The sequence below is a fragment of the Ciconia boyciana genome, chromosome 14 (assembly GCF_034638445.1).
Source record: "Ciconia boyciana chromosome 14, ASM3463844v1, whole genome shotgun sequence".
NCBI lineage: Eukaryota > Metazoa > Chordata > Aves > Ciconiiformes > Ciconiidae > Ciconia > Ciconia boyciana.
In genome coordinates this window covers 2,964,175-2,989,046 of record NC_132947.1, presented here as the reverse complement: position 1 = coordinate 2,989,046, position 24,872 = coordinate 2,964,175, and the positions used below count along the sequence as shown (strand labels likewise).

Below are 24,872 nucleotides of genomic sequence, written 5' to 3'. Positions count from 1 at the left end.
TTTTTAAAATTAACTGTTCTTTTTCACAGAATAAAAAGGTTTTTTTTTGTTTATCTTAGAGGTCTGAGTATCTGATTCTAGTATAATGCCCTACTGGGGGAGGGGGTGTGGTGGTATCCTAAGATGCTAGAGCGGCATCAGGTTGTAGATCACTCGAACTTCTGTCCTTCAGTACTACATGGGCATCAGTGAGAGGAGCAACTGTTCTTACCATCCATTAGCTTCCTCTGGAATTCCCAAGACAGCATGTGGGTCCTCCAGACTCTATTAACTGCAGAAGAAGGGGTAAGGATGCAGGGGGATAAGGACCTGTGTAAGGGGGGAAGCTGTGTAAGTGGGGAATAATTCTGCATCGGAACTTGATGCACAGTTTTGGTATATGGCTCTTAAACACATCTTCAGAGACTGGAGCACTGGCTCTGGAGTTGCTTCTGTTTGGTTCCAGCCCTGGATACTGAACAGGGTTATAGGCTTATAGGCTTGTCTCTGAGTAACTTCAAAGTATCAGTTATCCCTGGGCCATGTGGGAGGGCAGATCTCTTCATCCTTGTCTTCAGAAGAAGGTAATATTAACACAGCTCTTGGCAAAGATGAGAGAAATTACTAGTTGAGCAGTTTAAACTCTCCAACTCTTGGAAGAATTGGTGGGTCTTTGCCAGACAGCAGGTTTCACAGGGAACAGAGTTGTACCACCATGCCAAATTAGGTGTTGTGTCTGGGTTCAAGCTATCATTTGCTTTATTTTGCCTCTAAGTAACGGCAAAAGCTTACAGCTTAAGTAGTTGTGCTAAGCTGAGAAGGGGAAAACAAAACCAGCTCAGTGTTGGAACAGTGTTATTTCCTCCTAAACTTTAGCTCAGTGTGGCTGAAACCTAGCCTGAGCATCAACAGGACTACAAGGCTGTAAATATACCGGCTATTTCTGTGGCTTCTTTTATTTTACACTTTGGAAATTGTGGCTTTTCCACATCTGGAAGGGTGGAGCCGTTTTTTCTATGGGAAGATGTCCCTTCAGAAACAGATACCCGCTGTTTTTGCCCAGCAGTATCCCAAGTGATGCCTGTCCCCAACAGAGGGCACTCCGAACCTGGCCATGAGGGAACCCACGGGAGCAAAACCTTCAGCTGCTCCGTGCTCCTACAGCACGTTGGAGATGCAAACGACTGGGGGTCCCTACCCTAACGGAACAGGGTCACGGCATGACCTTGCAATGCTTTGGGCAGGTCTAGCACGGGCAGACCAGGAAGAAGGGTTGTCGGAGTATGAAGAATGAATGGCTCTGCTCGTGAAAACTAGAGGAGGTAATTGTGTGGGACATGATCCTTGGTAGCTTGTCTTATTTTCTTCTCAGACTGATTTTTTTTTTTTAAATAATTTATGGCAGTCATTGATACTAAACATTATAGGCTTACCCGAACCTTTATTTTAATTCTATTAAAAGATACTTAATTACCTGTGTTCATCATAACAAAGGGTGGTGGTTATGGAGCTACTTGGTCATCACGCTTGTATTTATTTAATTGATCTTTACCAGTGTGTATTACAGAGAGGCATGCTGTTAAGTGCATAGTTTGATGCTTAGTCTCTTTAGAGTACTTGGCAAGTATTTTTGATCAGTTTACTTAGTAAATGTGGCGTCAAGGCTCGGTCAGTTTAAGATGTATAGTGTTAAAAACGTGCAGACCTCAAAATAATTCAAAGTTCCTTCTGACTTCATACTACCATCTAGAATTCCTTCTTGCAACTAGTAGTGAAACATTTCGGCTGTTCAAAGCTGAAACCATGCTTTTTCCACTGTCTGTGCTGAATTTTGCTTGCACTCAAACAAGGCCAATAAAGAATGCCGGTGTCTGATGGACAACATTTCTCTTTGAGGAAAAGAAATCATAGTAAACCAAAAAGTGTAAAGGCAGTGTTTTCTGATGAGGAAAGGGAAGATTAATTTCAAAAGCCCTATATAAATGAAGTCTTTCATGGAACAATATTTCATTGACTAGAGGATATGTATTCTTCCATGCCTTTTTCTGCCCCTCCAGGGAACATCAGGTGGGCAAGTAGGAATGAGTGTAATACAGAAATGAACTGAATCGAAGAGGTGGAGAAAGTGCAAAGATTGTGTATGCACACTGCTATGCATGCTGGTTAAATGGTGTAGTAGCTTGTGTTCCACTGATATATTTTTATCTTGGCAGTGGCACAGTATTGACTAATATGGGAGGTAGTTATGTTTTGTCAGGCAGAGCTGTTTTAAAGAGGGTTGAGCTTTTTCTTCCTCAGATGATGGAACTAGTACCAAACCACAACTGTCAGCTGTCTGTTCTGCTCAGTCAGAAGCTGTGGACTCTACTGGCTAAAAGAAGGAAAAATACCTGTAGAAGACAATGTTTTTACTCGCAGCTGCACCTGATCAGAACTCATGATGTTAGGGTGCAGTAAGTATCTGGAATGAAAGTGCACAGAAACAAAAAATGTTTTCTTAGCGCTTATACTTTTGGGTTTCTAGAAGAGGATTTTGCCTCCTGGGCCCTTTGGAATGGGACAAAGAAAGGTGCATCATTCTGTCTTCGACTTAGCACTTAATGTTTTTATTTCTTTTTAATTCTTCCCTCACACTTCCCCTCCCTAGCATGGCTTCTAGCTTGACTCTTCTGAAAAGCATTACTCAAAAATGCCAAGTAATCTCAAACAAATTAGGCAAGACAACAAAGAATTACAACAGCACTTGGAACATACCAGCCAAAGAATGCCACGGATGGCTGACAAGTGCTCTTTCTCTGCTTGGCATGTAACATGCTGGGAGATGTAGCTAACAAAACTGACATTGGTTTTTGTTTGTGTTTTAATTAATTGCTGCAGCTCATTAATGCAACTTAATTACACTTACATTCCCCCTTTCCTTCAGCCCATTCCTTCCCCTCAAAATTATCCTGTCACAAAAAACCCCTTCCGTCAGGATGTTGCCAGGCTTGTGCCTGGAACAAGTGTGGCTGCTTGGTGAAGAAGGCAGGTACAAAAACATCTGTGATCCATGAAGAATTAGGCATTTTCCAGTGTCCTGCAGCAAGTTTCAGCTGTATATGGCTACACCAGAGTTAATGTAATGTAAATGGACAAACCCAGAGTAAGCTACAGCTGCTCTGAGAATGGCTTGGTGTGTTGAAATGGGGCTAAGCTCCATGCTGAGTAAAGATTTGGTGCTCGTACTAGTTTTTAGCTGTTCAGCATTATAGGAGTTAGGTCACAGAACACTGAAATCCAGGACAAATGCCTACTGCTAAGGTGCTGACTATGTCTAAAGAATAGAGAATGAGGAAGGGAGTCCTGGATGGGGGGGGGGAAGAAGGGAAGAGGTCTCATCTATAACTTAGGAAAAAAAAAAAAATCTTCTAACTCAAATGTAAATAGCCCCCACCTAGTTCTATACAGGCAGGGAGGGGATGAAGCTGTGTTAGGGGATTTAGGCTCTTTTCAGAACAAGGGAAAGGAGAAGGGGAAGAAGCTAACTACAAAACATATGAAATGTCCCAGGGTGTTATGCAGTGCTTCCTTCTTTATGGATCCATGGTGCAAGGAAGCAGCTCTGACTTCAACGGTATCTCTTGAGAGAGGCTGTCGGTGAACTTGTTCTGCCTGAGGTCTTCAGGCCTGTGCCATTTATTGGTTAGTACCACCACGCTATGGTAGGAATGGTTTGTCAGGGCACTTGGAGAATTAAAAACCAACCACATGGCCATTCTTCAATGTACATTCATTGCATTTGAAAAGAAGACAAGGAACAAAAAATGGAATGGAGTTCACCATCCTGCATTTCCTCTGCCAAAGATCCAGGCCACGGGATTGTTTCCTGCAGCACCTTTGATGGTGGAGTGCAAGGTTTATCCATCCTCTGGCTCCTCTTTATTTACGCAGGCCTGTGGGGGGGGAAAAGTGAAGGCAGGACATCAGTGTGGAGCAAGTACTAAGTTGCTTACTTATGATAGCAGAAATGGTGTGGAAATAATGAGGACAAACTTAATTTTTTTTTCCTGTTCTGGGTTTTTAAACATGATTGGCTACAGATGAGGAATAGGATTGAGAGCTCAGAGGTAATGTGGATAAGTAGTCTTCAAGTCTGGAGAGAATGTTATGCATATACCAGACCTGAATATACTGCAGTTAGACTAAGGAATAGACATGAGTCAAAGTGTTAGATCTATGTATCCTCAGCATTTAGAACTGCCTAAAATCTGGTTAGGAATTTTAAAAGCTAGGGGTCATCTCTAGAATAAAGTAGCTTCTTGAAATTGCAGTGATGTGCTTTTTGTGTAGATGCAGCAGTATAAGCAGATCTACTTTTGTAGCCAGCAGTAAAGATGAGTGAATGTTTTCAGCTGAGACATCACCTCTTAAATATGCAGCTTCAGGTTGATCAAAACAGTTTGCAAATTCCTGTTGATATTCAGCAAATTGTTTGTTTGGGAAAAAGTCTACCTAGAAAGAAAAGCAGGAGCATTTTGTTTTGTGTTTTTTCTGTCCTCAAAACAAAGTGGGATTTTTTTTCCTGTTTAAGTAAAAGTTTCTTTTGTAAAGTATTCTGGTCATCAAGCAAAGTTTGGAGGGGGTGGGGGGAAAACAATCCTAAAGGAGTTTAGTTTCTTCCTCCCTCCCTCTCCCCAGTGTTTCAGTCTGGATTTTGATTTTTTTTTTTTAATTGAAGAATGTTATTTAGGTACTTGTACCTGTCAGTTGATCTACTGAAGAACCTACTTTCAACCTATAAGTGGATGACTGTTACATGGGGTCTAGTCCTTTAATGCTGCATGCTCACAGCTGCTTCATGCCTATGGCTAGCAGACAGACAGCACCACAAAATAATTGATTAGGGAGTATTAAAGTGAGTAATCACCAACTGGAGCCTTAGATCATTCAATTAACCAATACCTCCTGGTGCTACCCTGTCAATGCTGAAGTCTATGTCTGATAAAAGTCACACTGTATGTTGCCCTATGGTCCTTTCTCACTGGTAGATCTGAGGAAAGCAGTCAGTGAAATCTGGCTGCACAACTAAAATCAAATTAAAGCTCTTAAGCCATAAATGTAGTGTAGTACTTGGGGTGCCAGATTAGTTAGTGTTATGGACAGGAGCCTCACAACTGTGCAGTTCACTGCTTGGCCTTATAAATACAGTCTTAAAAGGCAGGGAGATCTATTGCCTATCTTTCTACCTTTTAAATAAATAGTCTACCTCCTGTCATCCGGCATGTTCTTGATTTAGCACTGAATCATGTACAAAATCATGCTTTGAGACTATTCTGCTTTATAACTGAGATTGCACAGTGCTGCTTTCTGAAACAAATCCAGAGAATGATGTCAAAAGACTGAATGGATGCAGCAGGCAGGAAGTGCTGACAAATTATTATGATGATCTGGGCCTCCTACTGTCTTGGCAGGTATTGCAGGGTACTTGGAGATAACAGCTTTAGTCAGAAACTTCAAAGCTGTCTTGGTTAACCCTTCCACAGTTATCGGTGCATGAATGCTTCCTTGCCTCAAATGATAAGAATTCTGTTACTACAAGTGAACAAGAAGAGCAGCAACCCGGAGCTGATGTCCTCTCCTGTGCAGCCTAAGAGGAGACAGTGGTGCAAGCAGGCATGGCCTGAATTTGAGCTTTAGCTAGGGGAGGGGTAAGAGCTCAGCCTTTCCTTCCTGAAAACTCATTGGAAATGTTCCCTTTTGGCCTCAGGAGAATAACTTTGGTTTTCAGTAAGTGATTTATTATCCTTTGGCTAAGTACTTTGACCCAGAAACTCACGCACTGAAGACTTTAGCATATCTTCTCTCAAGATTCCTAAGAAATTATTATTAAATAATTAGTGCACTGCCTTGATTGGTAAGCGGCAGTAAGATTAAGGGTAATTCTATTACACTAAAACTTCCAGAACAATTTTTTCATGATAATTTGAGTTTCTTTTACTTAAGCTTGTGACTTGAAATAGGAACTATCACAACCAACCCCCCCTGGAGTCAATGAAATGTAGAACAGAAGCAGTTGTGGAACCTGAAATAGAAATAACTGTATTTATAGAATTTCATTGTTGCAGTGTGAGTGTTGGAGGTGCTAATTAAGATGAAGCACACTTAAATCATGCCTTTAAGCAACAGTACAAAACTTGGTTGTTTTTTTTGTTGCTGTTGTTGGCTTTTTTTTTTTTTTAAAAAAAGAAAAATAACACCTGGCTATTGATAATTTGCAAGGTTTTCCACTAACTGGAGACTTGCAGCTGAAGTCAAGGAGGTCAGTAGATTACCATGATAAGGGTGGGAGATAACTGGATTGTGGTCTGGAAGTACCTATTATCAGTAATAGTTTGAGGAGATGTTTTTTTCTTCCTAGTAGGAGGCAAAGGTATTTAAGAACTTTTTTCAGTGCAGTGGATGGAAGCTGAAGGCCAGAAATGGGGTGTATGTTTTGGATGCTGAATTCAGCAGCTGATAACCACTGAAGGAGGCTGCCAAGGAACACAGCAGTCTCCCTTTAATATCTTTGAACTGTGACAGCATATTTAAGTTATCTAAATCATAGGCTGTATGCTTGATACAGAGGTTATGGGGGTTGGTCTTGGACTTAAGCTGTGCACATCAGTCTAGGTCAATGTCATTGTTCTGTGGGGCCTTCAGATCTATGAAAATTCATAAATTTGGAGAGATGAAGAGAGACTAGGGAAAAATGCAAGCCAGGACCAGGGAAAGGGCACATTGGGAGGAGAGGAAAGAGTATGATCTCATCAGAAAAGGACAGATAAAGCTGGAGTGAATGGGATAATTCCATTAGGGAATGAAGGCAAGTGATCCTGTTAGAGAGTTGTGGCAACAGGGCAAGTGCATTATCGGGAGAGCAGCTGACTACTGACAACGGGGTGATGCCATCCTAAAATGAAAGTTCATGGTTGCAGTTAGCTCTAAGTCAGTAGCTGTGGAATGGATTTGGTTTCGTTCAGCGTTTCCTTCAACAAAAAGGAGTTTAAAAACAGAGAGTCCCTGTTCCTGACTCCTAGCTGTTCTGCAAATTTAAACTTGAAAGAAGTTGGATGTATTTGTTGTTTTGCATCTTCTTGAACAGGATATAAAAAAAGAAAATGCCTTCAGTCATCATGAAATGATTTTCACAGCAGGACAAGGGCATCTGGGACTCAGTGCCCCAGACTGAAAAACTCCATGGCATTGTTAGTTGAGAATCAAGTATCCATTCCTCCTCTCACTCCCATTCATACATGTGGAAGAAAGGCAAGAGCTAGGCTGAAGTAAATAAACAAACATTGCTATTGGGTGGCTGCTGTGAAATTTATAGAGGGTCACCCTATATACTGCTCAGCAGCTGTTTTCATCTCCCCATAGCAAGAAAGAAATATTATATTGTGCTGGCAGAAGCTATCAATAGATAAGTGATGGTCGGAAGAATGGGACTGAAGAACAACAAAATTATCTGTGTACTTCATTAGTAGCTTACCATCTTACTGAGACCCCTGTAAGGAAGTTTTATGTTGCTAGCTTCTGTTCATATTACAATCTCCCCATATAGAAAACTTCATTTATAAGTATGAGCTTCTTTCACAAACAGAATTTGTCATTTTAAGAAAAAAACAGCCCACGCCTCATACTGTAAAAGTGTGATGTTTCTTCAGCACGCTGCTGTATCAAGCTAGTAAATCAGGGAGCTGCTTAAAGCTCCATGGCTTCTGCAGACCATGGAAAATTCCATCCCACTGTGACAAAATGAGAGGAAAATCAATATTTAATCTCCTGTAGCATCCCTTCTAGTAATGCTATTGCACCCCCAAACTTACAGGGAATTTAACTGCTTTGCAAAAACGACTTGTTCTCCTGGTCTTGTGCTGTGTGCTGCAGTGACAAAGTGGAGGGTAAGTCCATGTACATTAGAGGGGCACATCTACAAATTGATTTGGGGGCAGTTTTTCTTCCCTCAGCCCCACTTTTCTCCCCCATCCTCACATCCTTCTTTTCAGCAGCACTCTGGTAACATTCCCAAAAAACCAACCTCCCTTAGCAGCTGCTTTAAAAAATTTCTGCACATTGAACTGCCTTCTTGCAGCTTGATTTAAGGAGTATCAAAAATTCAGATCTTATTGCAGCTTTAAACAGATAATACTGGCCTTTATGTTTGAGAATCTCATTAAGAACCAGCTTTTAAGTGGACTGCATGAAAGTGTGATCTTGTGCCTTCAGCAATGGGAAGGGATTATCAGAGAGCAGAAGCTGGAATTCAACAATGGAGCTCTATTAGTGGTACGAGAGGAGCTGCTGTGGACAACTCCCCTCTCTGCTCCCTGCTCTCAGCTGAACTCTTGAGATGCCCCACACATAGAAGCCTCTGTTCTTGTAGGCAACAGAATTTTAAAAAAGAAATGAAATGAAACCTTAAGAGTAAATCTGTGCCATCCTGCATACAAACTGTCTAATGCTTGGTTTAATTTAATTCACTGGTGTGTTAGCCTTGTACCCTACAGGTTCTGTAGAAGTGCAGGCAGGCAGAGGGAGACCCTGTACCCAAGACAGCGTCAAATTCTGTGGTGCTACCATGAGAAGATTATTGGAGGGTGACAAAGACAGGGCCAGTGATCAAAATTGCATGGATGTATAGGTCAGAGTTCAGTTATGACTGTCTGTCCACAGAGCTAAAATACATCTTAAATAACTGGATGTTGCATAAATTTTACCCCAATAGAGATCTGTCATTGAGGTTCTGTCTGACAGACCACAATTTAACCTTGAGATTGAGAATCATATTCTGCTATTGCTATGGCTGACTCTCAGCATCCACTGAAGGTGACTCTTCCCTCCTCACAGCTCCTACCTTTACCTGCTTGGGCACCATTCACTGCTGAAAAGCCTCTCTTTGCTTTCTTCAAGGAAAATGCATCCAGTAGTTTGTTTACAATAACATCCTACAGCTGGCCCCACTGCTTCCTATCAAACAGCGCTGCCATAAGCCAAGTACAGCAACACCAGCTGCACCTTAGCAACCTGGGGCTGAGCAGAGGCAGTTTCACCCCTTTTGGTGTCCACTTGCTCATTCTTTCCATGCCTGAAAAGCCTGCTGGAGAAATTGACCTGCAAGGAGGAAAAAACCCAAACCTGTGGCACCCTCGAGCCATAAAACTAAGAGGCAGGCATAGCCTCTTAGGACAGGAAATGATACTTACAGGTATGTCTGCTTGAACAAAAGGTTGGTGGGTTTTTCATTGACATGGTAGAGAGGAAATGGATCAAATCCACCAATAAAATCAACTGAAAAAAAAATCAAAACTCAAATAAACAAACAAACATGGCCAGAAAGTTGAAATGAAATGAGAGAGAAAGTTGGTGCATGTCATGGCATAACACAAAAATTAGTGAGATAACAGAAAAATGATTTTTCAGGTATGGATTGCCTGGTGGAAATCTCTGCCTGTACAGACCTCTTTTCCAGGATCTCCTGGGATGGGCAAGTGTGCCAAGGAGGAGATTCAGCTAACACAAGACTTAAAGCACAGAGCTAACAAAAGACTCCAGAAAAACAAGAGGGCCTCCCTCAGCCTCCTTGGATATTGCCACCATGCTGTGACTTCACATGAGAGCTGACAGCCTCAGCCATTCAGCGATGTGCTGAAAGAAGGAAGCTGGGGAACGGCTTGTGAGTGAATGCCAGCAGAGAAGTTGGCAGCACAGTAATCCCTATGAAGGTTATATAGTCAAGTGGGAATTTTCTTGCCACACTTCTCTTTCCTGCAAGACAGACAACAGCAGCTTTGGAAAACTGCAAATACCTCATTATCTTCAGCTCTGATATTTTTCACGTCCCCTCTGCCAACTCAATTTCTTTTAATTGTATACAAATAGGAACAATGCTTCCCTTCTCCAGTATTCACATAAGGGCAATGTAACTAAACAAGGAAAGTTTTAAGTGACAATTCCCTTAGTAACCATAGAAGAATTTTCCAAGTCTCTCTCAGTTCCTCTGAAATTAGGCCAAGTCTATATTACTGAGCCGGCCAACATAGCCAGGGCAGTAGGGGTATGATGTGGTGTGATTTGTGATTGACCTAGTAGGCCTTGCAAAAACCTTTAAAATAGATCCAGCTTAGACTACTTTTTGGTGCCAAGTTAGTGCATTTTGTTTGGAAGTGTGAAAGCTACCTAGTCCAAATGCCATTTTAAAACAACTGGAGAGTCTTATTAACTACATAAATGCCTGTTTATTTTTCTTTCCTGAAGGTGGCACTATTATTTTAAATTTTAGCTCAAGAGTTTTAGTATTTTTTAGTGAACAAACAATAGAAAAAAGATTTACTAAATATATTGGAAGTGAAAAAAAACCCCTCAAAATATATTTAGAAACCCAAGGACAACATATTCTCACAAATTCCATCTTGTTGGATAGCTTCATGCTGATACTGTGATTTTGGAACAGCTGTCAGTTAATGGGCAAAATCTGTAGAGGTTCTAAGTTAACTGGGGGGATAATTCCCAGTAGTTCCAGGGAGACTTGACCTTTTCTCAGCCACTTTGAAAGTGTTTGAGTATTTTAAAATCAAGACAGTCTTCAGTTTTAAAAAATGGATACTAACTATATTACCTCAGTTGTGGAATGTCTAAATAAGGAAACCTTAAAGAATTGCAATTTTCAGTAACTGTTTAGTACCTTGAACAAACAAAAGTCCTATCATCTGAGCACCCAACATCCAAGTCACTTAAAGAAAATCTTAACTGTGGTTCATTGCTGCAATATATTAAAGTGCATTAACACATCTAAAATATTATTGCCCACAATTCAGCATTAGTAGATCCCTACTGCTGTGTTTTCTCATGAAAATCACGTTAGCATGAGCTTCCTCATTAATGTGCCTCAGCACTTATAATTACTGCATGCTGCATATCAAAGCAACATGTAAAGGAAACCACAAATGGAAAAGAAAATTAAAACGCGGCTCAAATTTGTTCAGGTCACTGGAAGGATCTACCACTGTGAGTGTCAAATATTGATGGTTTGTCATTGTTAATTATTCAAGCTGGCATTTTAACTCCAAGCTGGGAAACTTGGAGGAAAAAGGAATTTGTTAGTGGAAAAAAAATACGTATCCTGAAATTAACAGCTCTGCGTTTCTAGATAATGCTTCCTTCCATGTGGTTGCCTCTCCTAACAGATCCCTACTATAAAAATGAGCTCTGTCAAGTTATTACTTTACAATATTCAAAAGGGGCTCAGAACTCAAGCTATTTAGCTAATAGAAAAGCTATAGGGTAATTTTTAAAATATTACTTATAATGTAGCACTTCTGCTAAGTGCACTGCCAAGCTCTAAACAAATGATCAATAAAGTCAGTAAAATGAGTTCAGCCACGGAGGAAGCAACAGAAAAACATGAGGACAAGTCAGATAAGCAAATGCATCTCATCTCACTCCTATGAAATCAACATTCTTTACATACTTTCAAATATTCTGTTCAAAGCTGTTTTTCAGCTAAAATCCATGCCAGCTGCTCTTTAAAACAACAAAGCTACTTGCACAAACCTAATGAATGTCTTAAAGAAGTGGTACTTGGATATAAAGCCTTTGGATCAGATCCTTACCTGGAGTAAACTGGCCTAGACCCATTGATTTCAGTAAGACTTCACCAATTCAAACATGCTGAGAATTCAAACACAGAAAGGCAACACATTGCCAAGGAAATCAGACTTCACATCTATTTGAACCCTGCGCATCTGTTCTTTTGTTTGCAAAATTACTGCTCTGAAAGGGAGCTTTAGAAGAGCAAAGTAATCCAGGACTGAATTACAGATATCTGGATGGGTCCCGCAGACCCAACCACCCATGTGATTCCTCTGAGTCTTTGCTCTTCTCTGACACATGTCATGACACGCAAGATATTTGTATACCAAACATGAGAGAGTCAGCTCCTTCCTCCTTCTTGTAATTCAGATACAGTACTTCCTCTGCTTTTAAATTAAGCGGTCAGGTTGGTTCTTGTCAAGAAATCTCATGCTCTGCTTCATCCTCGGCTTGTGGCATATGATACTCAGCAGGTGGCCTACTTGAGTACTGGGCTCTATTCTTTGTTGTAGGTACTCCTATTTACAATGAATGGTAATATTTCAGTGGCATTAAGTTATACAAGCTTGAGAACAGAAGAAGCTGCCCAGTTTCTCTAAAGCCTAGCCTAAGCCAACAGCCAACACCAAACTTTTTGGGGCTGAAAGAGTAGCGGAATTACAGCATCTAAGACATGGTGAAAAAAAAACACCTCACAGTAAAAATAGCTGATCCTTGAAAGGTAGGTAGTGCCATATCACATAGATGGAGAGATGGAAACAAGTCTGATAGCAACTCAGTCCTGACAGACAAACATCTGAGAGAGAAATAAAATTTAATAAAACCTTTGCCAAGGGATCTGTTGATAAATACTTACAGCTGTCTTCTTCTTCTGTAAAAACACTAACAACGTAACAGGCATAGACAAAGCCCACCAACTGGAAAATAGAGAGAATAAATCATTTTAGTATCAATCTTGCAAGACAGGTCAAAACCCACTTGGCACAACTTCAACAGCCAACATTTACGGTCAACTTGGCAGCGCAGCGTTACTGTAATGGCGGAGCCAAGTCATATTTGCTGTAAGGTAGGGGGTGCATGTGTAGGCTTAAGGGAAGGCACTGCTGGGCCCTACTCAGAGGTCCAAACTAAAAACTTGCAAGACCCATCCTTACCTTCAGAATAGCAGCCTGCTGTTGCTAGAATGATTGGCAAGAACATGGGCTTGCTTTGTTGGCACTGAAACTACCATGCTAAGTTTACTCCCTGTAAGAAGTGATGAGGATGCAGGTGAGTGCCTTACGTAACATTTTAGACAGATGACTACGTACAGGACAGACGCACAGACATACAGGGATAGGTTTTACTAACAGAGGTCCAGGGACAAGAACTCATCAGCTCTGTATTGCTGTCATAAGGGGTATGCAAAGGAAGAGAAATTACTTTGGTGCAGGAGCTACCGACAAGATGTGAGTAGTTTTTATGCAGATGAGATAGAAACTTAGTTAACCATAAAACTGGTGATATACTGGCAGCAATGTTCAGAGACACTGAAATCTTTAATAACTTAGGCTTGGAGATAAAAAATTCATTGGAAAGAAATCCCAGTCCTACTCTAGCTCTACAGTTTCTAAGGTTCTTTCTATCTTTGGAGAATAAACACTTCTGCATAGACTAATCAAGCATTGGGCCTGCAAAGTAAATGGGCCAGAGCACACTGAGAAACAGCCAAGACGATAGCGATGGTCTTAATTCAGAAATTGCATAGGTTAGCAGTAAATTGCCACCTCCTGGGGAGCAGATAGAAGCAGGGAAGGAGCAGTAAAACAATAGGGTGCCTCTCAAATAACAGCCATCCTGGCATGGTGTGGCCCTTATGTCAACCCACTGCTCAGAGCAGTCTTTAGAGCAGAAAACTAGACTGAACATTAAAAAAGCAATTTCAAGTAGCCTGGTGGGTCTGTCCTTAGTTGGTGGTTTGTAGAAGCTCTAAAGCATCAGAACTGCCTCATTCCGTTTCAGTAGCAAGTTGTTACTCAGCCTGAATAGAGAAAAAAACTTCTGGTACTACGGGAGTTAAGCATTCTAGATCCAGCAGGGTTTTATTTCGCTTTGCCTTCTTCCTGTTAATCAAATATCCTCTCCATCCTTCATTTTACATCTTTACATAACACCCCACCTAGCGAGATCTTGGTTGACAGTAACTGTATTAGTAAAGTTATTGTGAGACATAATTGTTTTCCACTGTGAACTCAATTCTTTTGAACAAGAGTTAGAATGTAACATACAGTGACTCACTCTAAGGGAAGACAGAATGATGCATGGTAGGGCTTGAAAAGTAGAGTCCATTCATTTTTAATATGACAGAAAAATACATCACACCAGAAAACAAAAGGCAAGATAATGAGATTTCTACTGGGGAGTTAGAAGGCATTCGTGATTTCTCCAGCTCTCCCTGACAAAACACACCTTGTTGGAAGGAAATGGAATGTTTTTGTAGCATCACTAAACCTTGTATTTCCTTTACAATTTTCTATTATCTTCTGCCGGCTCTCTCCTTTCCTCTTGGGTGAGCCTGATGGAAGCATGTCCCAGTACCTCAGTGGAGGAGAAGCAGCTCTATGCACTCACTCATTCCCCTGCTGTGCATTTTTGAAACCAGGGCTGCTTCATCCTAAGTTTCTATGACCTACAGAGGACTTTCTGCAGAAAAAAAGATATATATCCTTCTGGGCATGACGGTAACCGCAAAGCCCCATGCAATGGCCAATCTTATTTTACCTGCTGACTTCAAATTGCCTCTGAGTAGAACCATTGCTTTTTAAAGGCAGACAAAAGCAGCCCCCCCCCCCAAAAAAAAAATCAGAATAATCAGAGGTTTTTCTTCTCTTCTATTGCTTGTACTGTGCTAACAGAAGACCCGGGGAGTTGTTTCTTCCGCCTGAAGCCTGTGGCCCTTGGGGCAGTTCTGGTGGCCGGGCGGGAGGGTGCGGCCCCGGGCCGGAACTGGCCGTGGTGCTGACGCAGCCCTCGAGGCGGCTCCCCGCTGCCTTGCGTCATAAGCGGGCTTGGCTGCGACGTCAGCAATTAGCGCTCATCAGCTGGGCTGTGGTAGCTACCGACGTGAACGCTGGGAGATGGAAAAACACTTATAGATGAAAAACTCTTGGAAAACCAGAGTGCTTCAGCTCAAAGCCGTGCCAGCATTCAAGGGGATGTGTAACCGCCCGTCTGCACACTCCGGTCTCCAATAGAAGTGCGTTCACTCTCGCCCTGGGATCAAATTAGGACTGTGGTTACACGCATTCTTTGTACTTGCTCTAGCATTTGTATAGTTTGAAGGTCCAGCCTTTTACATTTTACAGGAGATAAGGTCAAATCATGCATTTACATACACACAAATATCCAAGCAGGAAAGATGCATCTTGAATGCGTGCCCTGATACAATAGGAAGGTTTTCTTTTTCTGTTTCCCCAGATTTTCCATCATGCCTCAGAGTAGGAACTTTGGGTTAACAGCCACGCAAAGTGGCAGCCCTAAATCCATTCACTGTTGTTATACTCTATAACACGTACACACAAACCTTATGTGATATCTGTGTCAGGGAACTCCTGATAGTATTAACAATGAAAGTGACTTACCTGCCCAGTTTATGGGCAGAATGCATGAACGATTATCAGCTCTACTGTCACAGGGAACCTGTTAAACCTCTGAAAATTGTTCATGGTTCAGAAGCACCAAGCAAGAAGTAAGGTTGACTTGGGAATTTTGTTTTGCACAGAAATTAATGCCTCATAACCCTCAACCACCATTCCTCTCACCCCATACATTTTTCCTTTTATGACTAAGGTGACCTTTTGCATTCAGAAAAACAAACCGACCAACAGCTAGTGAGTTAAGTGAACTTCCCTAAATCTCTAATTCCAGCTCCATTGGAGTGGAGGGTTTCCTTTTTTATTTCTTCTGTTTCCTGGCTTTGTTTCAAAATTACCTGCTTAGTGTTCAAAATGTACTTTTAATTGACTTTATAATCCATGCCTTCTTTACATGAGTTTCATCAATAAAGGTTTGTTTATTTAACGGCACTTTTTATTCAAAGAAGTTTTGCTAGTCTTGTGACCTGGCCAGAACAGGAGAGTGTCAGTAGCAAGGAGGGAAGAGACATGCAACATAAACATGAATTGCATTTTTATATGGGCTGACCTAAACTATAATTAAACATATCACCTTGGGGACAAAATGAACTCCTAGGACTCCCTGTGTCTCACCTTCTGCATGAATTATGAATGAAATATAGCTACAGAGGAGAAATGCTATTCCTATTGTCCAGTCCTTTTCAGTGGAAGAGTCTGCCACAATGTGGGATGAGCAGACTCCAAGAGACACCAACAGATCCCTTCTGACTGCATCCTTGATGAAGATGTATCAAGCCCCCAAACATCACCACGTTTAGTAGCAATTAACACAGAACAGAAAGCCTCACAGAAGCCAAGAATTTGGAAGTAATTTCACTCTTGCACAAAGTACCATCTTGGTTGCTGTTTTCAATACAAAAGAAGGTTTTAAGCTCTACTATCCCAGGGAAATAGCAATAATTCTTAGATCTTTGCAAATTATGTAGGGGAGGTGGAAGAGGAGGGAAAACATCACTGATGTAATATGACACTAAGCTATTGCTCTAATTCCCCAAAGAACGTTCTTGGGCTTTAGCCTCTGCTGCTGTTTCTCTACTTGTCCTGCAGCCTGGAGGAAGCTGGTACTGAACATGCAGAAGTATCCGATTAAGCTTTTTATTAGGCATACATGTTGTAGGCAGGTGTGTTCAGTCAGCCTGTCAGACAGCCTGGGAATGCACATGCTGCTCAACAAAAGAGGATGGAGCTGGGATTTCCCAAGCATTCTGTAGGCCAATGAACAGAGCAGGAAAGACAGGAAGAGACAAGTGTGCCCAAAGGGAACAAGGAAAACATAAGTACATCCCTCTGCCCCTCAGTCTTCTGAAGTTAACTTTTTAATAGAGAGTTGAAAAGTGTTCACAAACCAGCAGCATTGAACTAAAGTGCTAGAGCCAGAAAGACTGAATTACAGCAAGATCAACAGAAAGGGACCAGCTGGCTGCAAGCATGCAAAATACATGAAGGATGGGAAGGCAAATTTTAGGAGGTGTTAATGCTGCTTGTGTAAAATCTTAGCTTTAGTCTACATCTGTCCTAAGTGAAGGTTCTGGGCTCTTCAACTCTTCTCTTAATAGAAGAACTTGCCATTGTTTTTTTCTCCACAGAGAATATGTGCAGAGTCTCCTCCTGCAGGGCAGATGTATTCTAGGTTTCACTTCTAATCAGAGCTAATGAAGTGTGTATGCTCTCATCAGTGCAAGAGGGGGAAAGTGAAGAGATCTCTGCTACAAGAAAGCAAAAAGCCAGCTTGTGAAAGAGCTATTGTGACCAGGTAGCCAAAAATAGGCAATCAAAATCCTTTGATTCCTTGACCTTCTTTATTCTTCGGATGCAATTACAACCACCGAAAAATCTAGCTTCTGCCAACAGCAAAGCATCTCTTGTGCATTGCTTCTCACAGAACATCTGCTGTCAAGGCTTGCATTGCCGCCTTCCTGGGAACCTTCCAACCTGTCAGTCTGAGTGAAAACAGCAGAGACAGGCAGGCAATAGTTCTCTCTGTTGGGAAGACATTTCCCATTTCCATCCCATTCAATGGAGCCTCAGGAAAAGCCTAACCCTCCCCACTCCCAGAACTACCATATGGACAGCCCAGAGCTATGCCAGGTATTTCAAAACCAGAAATCACTCCTCTCCCTGCTGGCTGGCAAGCTGGGGAGATGCAAGATAATCCTTGCTAAGATAAAAACAAAGCAGATTTCTTTTCTTGACAAACTAGTTGCTGTTGCCTTTCCTAATTGGGTTGGTAGGATTAATTTTACAGTGACATTTCTATAACAGTACAGACTTTAAGTTGTTGTTACAATAAGCTTTTTCCTCCAATGTGTTCTGTGCTAAAGCATTGAGAAAGATTTTCATACCAGGCCCTACAGCTACTTGTATCACACATGGTGAGTGATATGCCCAAGTCTGATCGCATTCCAGATTAAAGGAGTTGCTTTTGCCTTCAAGGAGTACAGACAAGCTCTGAGCAAGAGCAGACTGAGACCTTATGTATCTTCAAATGTATGCCCAGGAGCAGGATAATATAGTCAGCAGGAGTCAAGATGACAGCCAGCACTATGCTCACCATATGGGTTCAGTTTGCTTTCTCTCTCCTTTGGCATGCAAAATTGAATTCAGTGAGCCTTAGCCCAAGTACACAATACAGTGCACTACAGTTCCTCAACAGTCCCAAGGAACTGGTATTTCCAGAAAACAACCAAAGTGTCCACAGCTGGGTACTGCATAGTTAAAGAACATGGATTTCACACTACCATATCTGGAATTTAAAACAAAACAAAAAACAGAACAAAAACCCCAAAAACAAACACAGCCCCCCCCCCAACTTCTAAAAACCATTAAGCAAAGAAAAAAACTACAGAAAGCACAATTTTGCCTGTCCCTTGCCCTTCTTAACAGGGAACTGACTATTCTGGTCTCAAATGCATGGCAGACAAGGTGGGAACTAGGTCACATCCCTTGCTGCATCCTCTGAGCCTTCAAGTTCCTAGTCATGATTTTCATACTATCGATCTGGTCTCCCTGCCTGTCTGCAGCACAGTACCTGCCAGGCGCTCTGGGAAGGACAGCAGCCTGTAATAAAATCTGCCTTAAAATGAGATAAAGAGGACAGAAAAAGATACTGGCAGGGATCAAAGAGTTTGACCCTCAAACTAAAAAGGGAGAGAACAGGCTGACTGTGTTCAGGCAAGGTCTGAGTAAGAAAGTGAAAAGGCTTGCTTTCTGCCTTACCTCAGCAAAGCAGAGAGGAAAAGCTCTATTTCTCCCACTACATGACAAAATTATATGAGCATTTCAGAGCCAGCAGGAGTTACAGGCCTGGGCTTCCACACTCTACCCTCATTACAGGCCAAGGAGAAATTTAGTTCATTCTGCATAGCTCAGCCCATACAGCTTCTTGCATACAAGTATTTTAGCCTCATTTCCAGGGTTTAGGATTCAAAAATCCACTGCAACTTAAGTCTCAGGGAGAAGGAGAGATAAAATATTTACCTAAATCCTATTTTATCCTGTAGTTCCCTCCTCTGTCTCCCCATCTGGCCCTTTGTGGTGTTTTGCAGATGCACAGAGAATATTGTCCTGTGCCTTTGGGAAGAAACAAAGGAGAAAACACTCCGAGACACAGACTCCTATATATCGGTGTGATCACTCAGCTCAGGGCCATGTGTCTAAGTTAGTAAGCTATCATAAAACAAAGGTCTATTCCAAACAAACTCGGGACCATTTGTTGGCTGAACCTCTAGCCTGGGGCACAGGGGCTCATGCCAGCTCAGGCATTTAGGAGGGATGCTAACAGTGACATACTTCTGCACTTTAAAAGTCTGGGATGTTCTGACTTCAAAGTCTGTCAATTGTTTCACCAAACTCCAGAACACCACAGCTCAGCAGCATCATCCCGTTCCAGCTAACGACCTTTTATAAAAGGCAACAGGCTCTATTCTTCTGGATACATAGGTTTGCCTCTCATACACATGCATCAAAGCAACTCTCAGACAGTTTAATGCAGATCATTTTCCCTGAAGGAGAACTAACCAAATATTAACAGCCAGCACACATGCCAGGGAGTCCATCCAACTCAGGAAACAGGAGCTTCTCTGTCTGCCTCTTCCTTGTGACATGGCAAGAAAGGGGTCTGAGTCGTCCCCACTCCCTGCAGTTCACTAGGTCACACACATCATCCCAGCTAATAGGAAATGCAGCATCAAGACAGTGGAAAGTTGTACCAAAAACGTGCAGAGAAGTACTTGGCACTGCAGAAGCTTGGAATTTCGCTATTTGTTATCCTTTAACGTTTAATCAGGGTAAGTTACCCTTCTTTTCTAAGCCAAAACTGAATGTTTCACCAGTCCACGTCCGTTTGTACTTAAAGCCATTAACCACAAAGTAACAAACCAAAGCTGATTAGAAAGATGGGGGCTGCTAACTCTAATGCAGCTAGAAATGCAAGAGTACTGACAAAGTAAGGGGGACAATGGACATTTTGTTTCAGTTAATTTCACAGACAAGTGAGAAACAATTAATTAACAGTGAACATTAAGGACATTGAATTACTGCAGAGTACTTTAAAAAGCCTGTGGAAGACTGATGAGGAAAGTCGATGAAAACATTTAGTGCATATATCTTAGGTGTCAGCAGAAAGAAAATACGCTGCTTCCTGCTTCCTTAAAAGTTTTTCATTTTCTGAAGATAAGGATCTTCTCCCATTTATTTCTTCACAACAAATGTGCACATACATGTTCTGTCACCCATCACTAAAGCCATGTGGAATAAGAGAAATCCTTCTTCAGAAGGGTCTCTGTCCTTGTCAAAACATGAATTTCCACACCCCAACAGGGATACAGAATGATTAATTATTGTATGGTTGCATGTGATGCATTCCTTCAGGTGTTAGGTTGCTGGTATCCGTTTCCAATTCTTTCAAGCAATATTGTTCATAAGAGAGAACAGGAGAACAAACAAACAAAAAGCCATTTACAGAGGCTTTTGCAATCAGATGATACAAAATGAGGTGGACAATATGGGCCAGCCTCTGTGCCTGGAAAAAAATAAAGCCAAAAAGCATCTCCTCAACAACTGTTACCCCACAGTGCTCTCAGCAATGTACTCACCGCGATCAGGATCTGGAAGGAGCTGTGCATGACCTCGATGTACCGATACTCCAGGGCACAGCCTATCACAGAGATGTAGGAATGGCTATCCAGCCCTTTGATGCCAGACATTGAAGCCTCCTTCCTTACGCAGCCAGGACCGTTTTCACTCCACCATGACTGGTGCCGGGAGATGTTGAATGTCAGGAGTTCACTGTCCTAAAGAGAAAAGTTGCCAAGAGATCTCAATTTACTATAAGCGTCCGATATGCTGTCAGATGGAGGTCATATTAAAATCAATGGAAAATTTAAGTTTCCAAGATCCCCACCCTCAAGAAATGATAGCACAGATCAAAATACATTGGCTTTGTATTCCTTATAAGTATTTCACAGGCAGGCTTCTGTGGTGGGAACCATTCCTGAGGCAGTCCTGCAGCACTCCAACAAAGCTATTTCACCATCATGCAGCACACTTCAGAACCAGGACTGAGCAGCTTCTAAATCAGAAAGACAGTTTCTAGGCTGCAGACCCAAGAACACTTTGTTAGTGGTTCCTGCACCCAGAAAAGAACCCTCAAGTTTTGGGTTTGGGAGATTAACCTTGCAAATCTAGAAGAAAAAGGTAAACAAGGCAGCACTAAGCATCCTGTCAGAATCATGCATTATGAGTATGCTCTTCCCAGCATGGGAATCAACACAGATAACTGAGAAATATGAACTTCATAACCCTAAAGTGAGTTTCAAAACCCAGCAGATCTTCCTCTGTTCCTAGCTTTTAACAAACACATCTAACAAGTTCCCTTACCATTTCTGTCCGCTTTCCTTCCACGCTCTTCACATATGGTGCTCCTACATCTTCTGTTGTCCTGACACGCTGTCAGCCTCAGGTCAGATTACCCAGCTGAGCTGACCTCATGGTGATGATTGCAACTTCTTGCAAACACTTCCCCAGCAACTCCTTATCATCTCTACCCCAAGAGAGGCTTTTTGTTTTGCTCTTCTCATCTTTGCTAGTTCAATAATTTAAACAATGCCATGGTGGGGGTTACACAGTGAAGTGCCACACAAGTAGTGCAGGAGTTTGGTATGCAACCAGGTACTCATTTAAAAATGACAACGCTTTCCTCACATTTGACAAGAGTGATACTCACTGGAGTACTCAGGAGAGCTTTGGGATTCTGAGCTTACAGGACATGGCAAAGCCCTCCCTGCAGATGGTAAAAGACAAACGCAGAAGGGGACAAATAGATCAGTGCTAGGTGCCCTAGCAGCCCTCTCAGGTCACTTTGATGTAGAATCAACAACCCCTTTTGACCACAAAACAAGGCAAGGGGTTTGAAGTTTTATTCTGAAGGATAGATTGTAAAATTCTCAGGCAGAGAATCTATGTGTCTCTATAGACTAGAAATAGGTACTGGATATACACACCCCACCTAACCATTACTAAAAGTTTTAGCACCTATCCATATACTACTTCACACCACTCATGCCAAGGTCCTACACGGTCCCTGTAGGAAAGACGTGGCTCCCAGAACAGCAGCTGTCAGAGCTTGGGGCATTCACACTTCCTAACATGGGAAACCTCACGTGGCTGCTCCTTTGCCTCATCTCCCTGTAGAGTCAAGAGGGAAAACAGATTCAGGGCAGCTAATCCAGACTTCTGCTCTGAATTATCCTCTGGATACAGGACTTGTCTCCACTGCCAATACAGAGAGCCTAGCCAGGTAGTCCTGCAGACACACTTTTCTGTGTCCGTGTCCGGATCCAGGGGCAAGCTTGAGTTACAAGAGCAGAAAATTTGAATGCCAGCCAGAAAACCTGTGAATAGGAAGCAAGTGCCCCCACTATACACATTGTGTAGGTACCCTCCACTCCACCACAGATACTCAAAAACTGTTTGCAGAGCTGTTATTAAAATATGCTGCAGGAAGCACATGTTAAGAAATGTGGACAATTAAGCAAGAAGACAGCTGCCAAACTCCTGACATAATCACCACAACAGATGGGATGTGTTTTACAGTAGATGGAGGAGGGCATGGAGATGAAGTATGGCACCAGTGCAAAAGCAGCCTGAATAGCAAAGACAATAGGGAAAACTCTCTTAACAGTTGGGAGTTTAAAGGGAGCTGTCTGCATTTTAAAGGCTATGGGGAATAATTATTAGATTGGCAGCTACAGGATAATGCACACAGTGCAAAGTGCTGTGCTGTCTACATTTCTAGAGACAGTTTTCTCTTCCAGCTTCTCACAATTTTGGCAGAAGAGCCTTTGGCTTGCTCCCTCTGCTGGGCATTGCCCTTTTTGCATGTTTTTAGACACATGGATCTTCCCCAGCAAAAGCTTTTCCTCCTGGAAACAGCCAGTCCTCCAAGCTGCTGTGCTCTTCGCTCTCTCACAAGCCACTCGCCACTTCGGTTAGGGAAGGAAAGAATCCTCTTTCTCAAAAAAAGGGAGTCAATTCCCATTTCTTTGCCTGGGGCTTCCCCCAATTAGCACAGAAGCAAAGCTGTTCCACAGGGCACCACAGGATCTACTCTTAACCTCGGTCCCCAGGGCTTCCCTTTCCCAGCTCACAGATGGTGCCTTCCCAAACCTTCTGCCTCACTGATGCAGAGAGCCCCTTCAGTGCCTTCTCTACTCCTTACAGAGGCATCTATGCGTATTTGGCAAAGTAGGAAACAAGCTGCTTTCCCTTCTTGAATCTCCCTGTTGTCAGTCCTTATAGAATTGGTTCTGGCTTAGCTTTGCTGCAGAAGCTGAACTTGCTTGTGAATTAAGCCTGAAAAAGCAGAAGAGGTGCTGGGCTGGAGGTAGGCAGGTGGAGGAACAGTAGGTCCTAAACAGCACTCAGAGCTTTTTGCCTACAATCACGCTCCAGCTCTGTGCAAAAAAAATTATACTTCAGTTAAGAACAGATTGGAAAAACTGAGCACATTTGGATTCTAAAAGCACCACAACTCCTTGCACACATGAGCCATCCATCTCACAGATGTAAAATGAATACTGATTGCACACTGGGATTGTGGATGCCCTCACGTTCACAGAGACACCTTTCTGAACAAGCATCTGTCTGGAGCACTGCAGGGCACAAGGACAGCATGAATGAAAGGGTCTCAACATCCAAAGCAATGCCATTCCTTTGGCTGTGTCCCTGGCTGGATGTCCTCAGAGGATACCTGCACCAATAGGGCACAATAAAAGAGCATTCAAGAAAATCACTTAATTGACCTCCAGTTGCTCAGTGCTTGCTGGGAGACTGGGGAAAAAAAAATCCCAGGATGTCTCCTGCAGTTTGCCAGCTTCATTTGCTAGGAGAGGGTTGAAGAGAAGTGAAACTACAAAATAGGAAAAGCACACTAAAATCAGGAGAAAAGAAACAGTTGCAAGAAAGTTTCAGAACCAGCCATTTCCCAAAACCTTTCTGCAACACATCTGAAGTCTAAACACACTGAAATACTCCCAAAAGTGGCATGCAGGTTGGAAGATGTTAACGAGTCCCAGAAGTGAGCAAGGCCTGCTGTAGGGAGAGAGAGTGATCTGTGTGTAACTGCACTCCCCCTTGTTTCTTGACAGGCTGCTGTTTGAAGGGCCATTGCTTCCTCTTTAACCTTGAGCTTGAAGAGAAATATGAGCAAAGAGTGATACGAGCTCCTTCTTGGGAGCATGTTGAAGGCCAGCCAAAAAGTCACATATCACTCTGAACTGTTGTAGCACCTGGTTGCCATCCATTTGCCATCAGCGTGAGAAGGAAGACAACAGCACTAAAACTGTAGTACCTACATTTTACAGAATCTATTTTCCGCTCCCAGCCTCACCCCACTGTGTCGTACAGGGAAACTCACACCTACCTCTGACACCCACAGAGCCAGCTGTGTTCCTTTTCTAAAATAGTCTTCTGAAAGCTCTTCTGAAATGATTTTCTAAGGGACACTATCAGAGATAGTTTTATTTCTTGTTGTTAACAGCCTTCTGAACCACCTCCCCCCCAGTTTCCTTAATTATCAAGCAAGCCAGCACTATAATGGCTCTGGAAACAAATTGATCCCTGTATGGGAGCCCCCAGAGCTTGAAAGCAGAATCATTTCAGTTGGAAATATTTCTTATCAAAATAGGAAATATAATGTTTATCTTTTAGTCATGTGTGCTGAATAACTGTATCACCCTGAGACAGAGAAGCACTTTCATTGCCTCTCAGCAGGCTTGTTGACAATGCCACAGCATTTAAAGGCCAATCCCAGGCTTCCAGTTTCTAAATTTAGGTGGAGTTGAGGGATAGTTGTAATTACACATGCATTTATCCATCCTCCTCACAGTATTTTCTCCTGGTACAAAGTCATCCCAAGATGCCATCCAGATTCTCTGGAATACAAATAACCCCCCATTTGACTAATAAGGGCTGCTTCCATTTCAAGAGGCGATTTAGACCACCACTATGGCTCTGGATTCAGATCAAAGCACTGGGTAGACAAGAGAGAATATAAAGGAAGGGTAAAAAAAATTCACCATTTGACGATGAATAATTCCAGAGGGAAAAGAC

General features: G+C 42.3%; 1 protein-coding gene across 1 annotated transcript in view; it reads right to left on the bottom strand.

The window, feature by feature from the left end:
- Positions 1–9,199: 9,199 nt before the first annotated feature.
- NKAIN4 (sodium/potassium transporting ATPase interacting 4) overlaps positions 9,200–24,872 on the bottom strand; it is a 46,203-nt gene continuing 30,530 nt past the window's right edge. Inside the window, exons 4-6 of the mRNA XM_072878758.1 lie at positions 20,357–20,554; positions 12,446–12,506; positions 9,200–9,288 (exon numbers count right to left, since the gene is read on the bottom strand). Of these exons, the coding sequence (XP_072734859.1) occupies positions 9,200–9,288; positions 12,446–12,506; positions 20,357–20,554 (348 nt within the window). The remainder of the gene's footprint in view (positions 9,289–12,445; positions 12,507–20,356; positions 20,555–24,872) is intronic.